This window comes from Limulus polyphemus, unplaced genomic scaffold (assembly GCF_000517525.1).
Source record: "Limulus polyphemus unplaced genomic scaffold, Limulus_polyphemus-2.1.2 Scaffold3631, whole genome shotgun sequence".
Lineage (NCBI taxonomy): Eukaryota > Metazoa > Arthropoda > Merostomata > Xiphosura > Limulidae > Limulus > Limulus polyphemus.
This window is the reverse complement of record NW_013669241.1, coordinates 98,978-102,818: the sequence shown is the minus strand read 5'-3', so window position 1 is coordinate 102,818 and position 3,841 is coordinate 98,978. Positions and strand designations below refer to the sequence as shown.

The window sequence follows — 3,841 nt, the reverse complement described above, 5'->3', positions numbered from 1 at the left end:
AAAATCATAAATAATATTAAAAGTTGGACTGGTACACAATTAAAAACATTTTATTTAGGCCCATCTATGGCCTTCAAGAAGTTGACGACTCTACATGTTTCGACGTTACAACGTCATCCTCACGAGTCATATTATTTATGATTTTAACTTTATACACAAGTGCCAAAATACTATAATTGCTGGTTAATATTTGTGATGAAAACTAGCAGGTGAGATATGATACACACCCGACTTCAAGTATTCGTAAAGTCAAAATAAACTGGTTCTACTCGCAGCATGTAGTAAAGTTGAATATTGTACAACTTCGTTTAACATCTCATTCCAATAATGATAGGTACATAGTAGATGTAGCACCCTCTGGTAACAGTTTCACGTATATTCACCAAGAATTGTGGCTCAAAAAAGAAAAATATTCATTTTATTGTTTTGACGAATGTTCCGAGAAACTTTTGAAAATCCTGTAAATGGTGTGTTTCGGGTGCAAAATGTGAAATAATACTGCCTACGGACATTCCAGATAAACCAAACAACTTTGTAATGTTGTAAACAAACTCTATGGGGGGGGGGAGTATTCATTGGGTGGGTTAAAGTGGGTAAACTTATTATCGTTATTCTACTTTTCAGTTATTATGATAATCGGTTAAATCTTATTTTCTGAAGCAATTATTTTGTCAACTTTGTACACGCATTAATCGTTGACTAGGATAACAAAACTTTTGATTATCTGTTAGGAAGTTTGAGAGACTAATAGCAGATAAAGTCAACGGAACTATTGATTAATTATTATATTTCTACTACTTTTAATGGGGAGAGTTGTTGCTGTAGTTTGTTATTAAGCACAAAGCTACACGGGTATCAAAACCCGGTTTCTTGTGGTATAAGTCCGCGGACATACTCTGGAGAGCTAATGGGAAGAGCAAAAGTTGATGTTCGATTTTTGATTTAATACTATGTATTTGGCCGTTGTTATTTCGTATATTGTTAAAACGTGATGTTGAATCCAGGTATGTAAATTGCACGATGATATAGAACGCGTCTGTTACACAGGTGTCTCAACTTCAAAATGAAGGCAAAGAAATGCTAATAGTCACAAGTGGATCGGTTGCCTTTGGTAAACAAAAGCTGAGAGCCGAGGCCCGTATGTCAATGTCAATGAGAGAGACTCTTTCTCCAAAGGATCACTTTACCCAGGTAATTATTAATCTTTCTCCTTAACTCTGTGATTGGGTTTGTGGATAATATTTTCTCTTTTACTCAAAACCTATGGCACCTAAGTTTTTTAAATAGTAAGTATTCGAACAGCAAAACGTTTTAGAATGTTTGTGGCAGCAATAGTTTAATTTACCAAGTTTAATGTTTACACCTTTTCTTTATGGTTCTTGAACAGGTATTTCGACATGTACCCATTCCTACACTAATAAATATACTAAGAATATGCACAACAAACATATATTGATTGTTTCTTAGACATTCATTTTGCACAACTACTCGTTAAATTCCTAATTATTCAGCAACTCGATTTCAAATAGCTTTCAACACTATCATTTCTGTCCGTATGTTTAAAACAAGAAAGTTAATTCGTAAAGGAGAGGGGGGGGGGAGATTTATCTAAGATCTCAACAAACTATTAAGATCGTTGAACTTGCACTTAGATTGCATATCTTCAACGTAATGGCACTCACTAAAGTTACAGTGCTATCAGAATCATTAGTAACTCGATCTGTGGATGGATGAAAATAAAACCTCGACTAAATAACAGTGCTGTAAACACAATCTACCAATATGTATTTATTTAACTACACGTGTAACATAATGTTACACAATTACTTATCACAAGTTCCTAGAAACTCTGAATATTAATTCGCCAATTAGGATGTCCTGCAAACGTTTTTTTGAAACTTCCTCTATTTGTAATTGGTTAAAACTGCGCATGAAGTCATGTTCACAGAAGAGGATAATGCACAAATAAAGTTTGTTTGTAATTAAGCACAAAGCTACACAATGGGATATTTGTACTTTTCCCACCACGGGTATCGAAACCCGGTTTCTAGCGTTGTAAGTACGCAGACATGCCACTGGGGGGGGGGCATAAATAAAGAATAATAGTATTTTAAAGAAACTTTTGGCATTAAAAGTATTTAGAGAAATATTGTCTGAAAACGCTGTCTCTAACAGTATTTATTAGAATGTCATGTATATAAATATTTATTACGTTATTTTGGATTATTAACTTAATTAATAATTAACCTACATTCCCTAAGTCGAAATTTGTGACATATTAGTGGAATTGGAAAATATCGCTAATAGCAAGGGTTTCAACTAGTGAAACTAGGCATTTTAAACTTAACAAGTAAGAACTTAAAGCAGTATTTTATTAGCTATACTTATTACCGAGCTAAATTTTAGTTATAATTTATGCGAGTAGCTTGCTCTGATATGAATTACTCTAGGGTGGAGGTGGGAATTGTAATACCATAAAATACATGAATTGATGACACCATATCTACTACCTAGATGAAACCGAAATCAAACGTCTAATTTCGGTTTTAATTAAATTTTGCTTAACTTGTTTTTTCTCCATTAGAGCAGAGCTATAATCAGCCATCCAGACGTTCGTGCTGCAGCTGCAGTAGGACAAAGTGGGCTTATGGCGTTATATGATGCCATGTTTTCACAGTACGGAGTCAACATTGCTCAAGTAAGTAGGAATAGGAGTGCCATTGAAGTTTCTTTTTTACACTTGAAAAAAAAATACTCATATTAACCACTAGTTTGAAATGCATTATTAAAAAGTAATTTCGAAGCTGAGAATCTTACTTATATTCGGAACATTTTCCTGATTAACTAAAATGTTTAATATATTTGCAGAATTAATACTTAAACAGTCAAGCAAAATCAAATCTAAATGAAGAACTGCGTTACAAAACGAAATATTCAAACCTGTAATAAAGTCATAGAATACTTTACGTTTAAAATTATGAAATCTTAATTTGCGGTTTCTCTTTTTCAAAGTTTGATAAATCATTAACTTTCAATCGATATTTCATTATGTCTAAAAGTAAGTGTTTTGAATGACCATTTCGAATTTCAAAATTTTTAATTATATTAATTAATTAATGCTCTTATTTTAGGATAAATCTTTGTAAAAAATAACTTACGTTAATAATTTATTAATTAATTAATAAAAAAATTACTTTGTTCGTTTGAATGTAATTTCAGATTTCTAAAATTATTCATCAATCTACATAGAATAATATTTTTTCTTGTAAAAACTGAAAGCCTACCGTTAGTTATAAATACGAAGTTCCAATCGGTCCACTATTATAGAATTATAAGAGCTTTTAAAAAAAATTAAAAAGTAGATGAAGTTAATAATTTACCTTGTGAGTGTGAACATAGTTTATTTATTGATACTTTTCATAAACATATTATTACTGGTAACTTGGAAAGTATAAAAAATAAATCTGTTATGTGAAATGCTCAAAAAGATCTAAATACGGGATTGCCACAAAATGTAACAAGTAAAATATTCTGAAATCTATTAAACAATATTGATGAATACATTTTGAAACTTGACTATATTATATCATCCACCTAGATGGTTTTTGAAATGGAAGTTTTATGTACTTAAGAAAAAATAATAATTATCTTGTATAAATGTAAATAAATACCATTTAGATTTATCGTTTCACCCGTTAAAAAACAAGTTCCAGGAATTACAAGAAAAATATGTGATAGCTCCCACTGATAAAGCTAATTGTAATTTTGGTTTTATATTAAAAAGTTTTATGCATCAAATTTGATAAATGAAATCAATAGTACACAAATGTTTACACTTAGT

General features: G+C 31.0%; 1 protein-coding gene across 1 annotated transcript in view; it reads left to right on the top strand.

Annotated features, from left to right (window-relative positions):
- Positions 1 to 3,841, top strand: part of LOC106469725 (delta-1-pyrroline-5-carboxylate synthase-like) — a 14,185-nt gene that overhangs the window by 5,335 nt on the left and 5,009 nt on the right. Inside the window, exons 3-4 of the mRNA XM_022398288.1 lie at positions 1,048 to 1,191; positions 2,585 to 2,702. Coding sequence (XP_022253996.1) covers positions 1,048 to 1,191; positions 2,585 to 2,702 — 262 coding nt within the window. The remainder of the gene's footprint in view (positions 1 to 1,047; positions 1,192 to 2,584; positions 2,703 to 3,841) is intronic.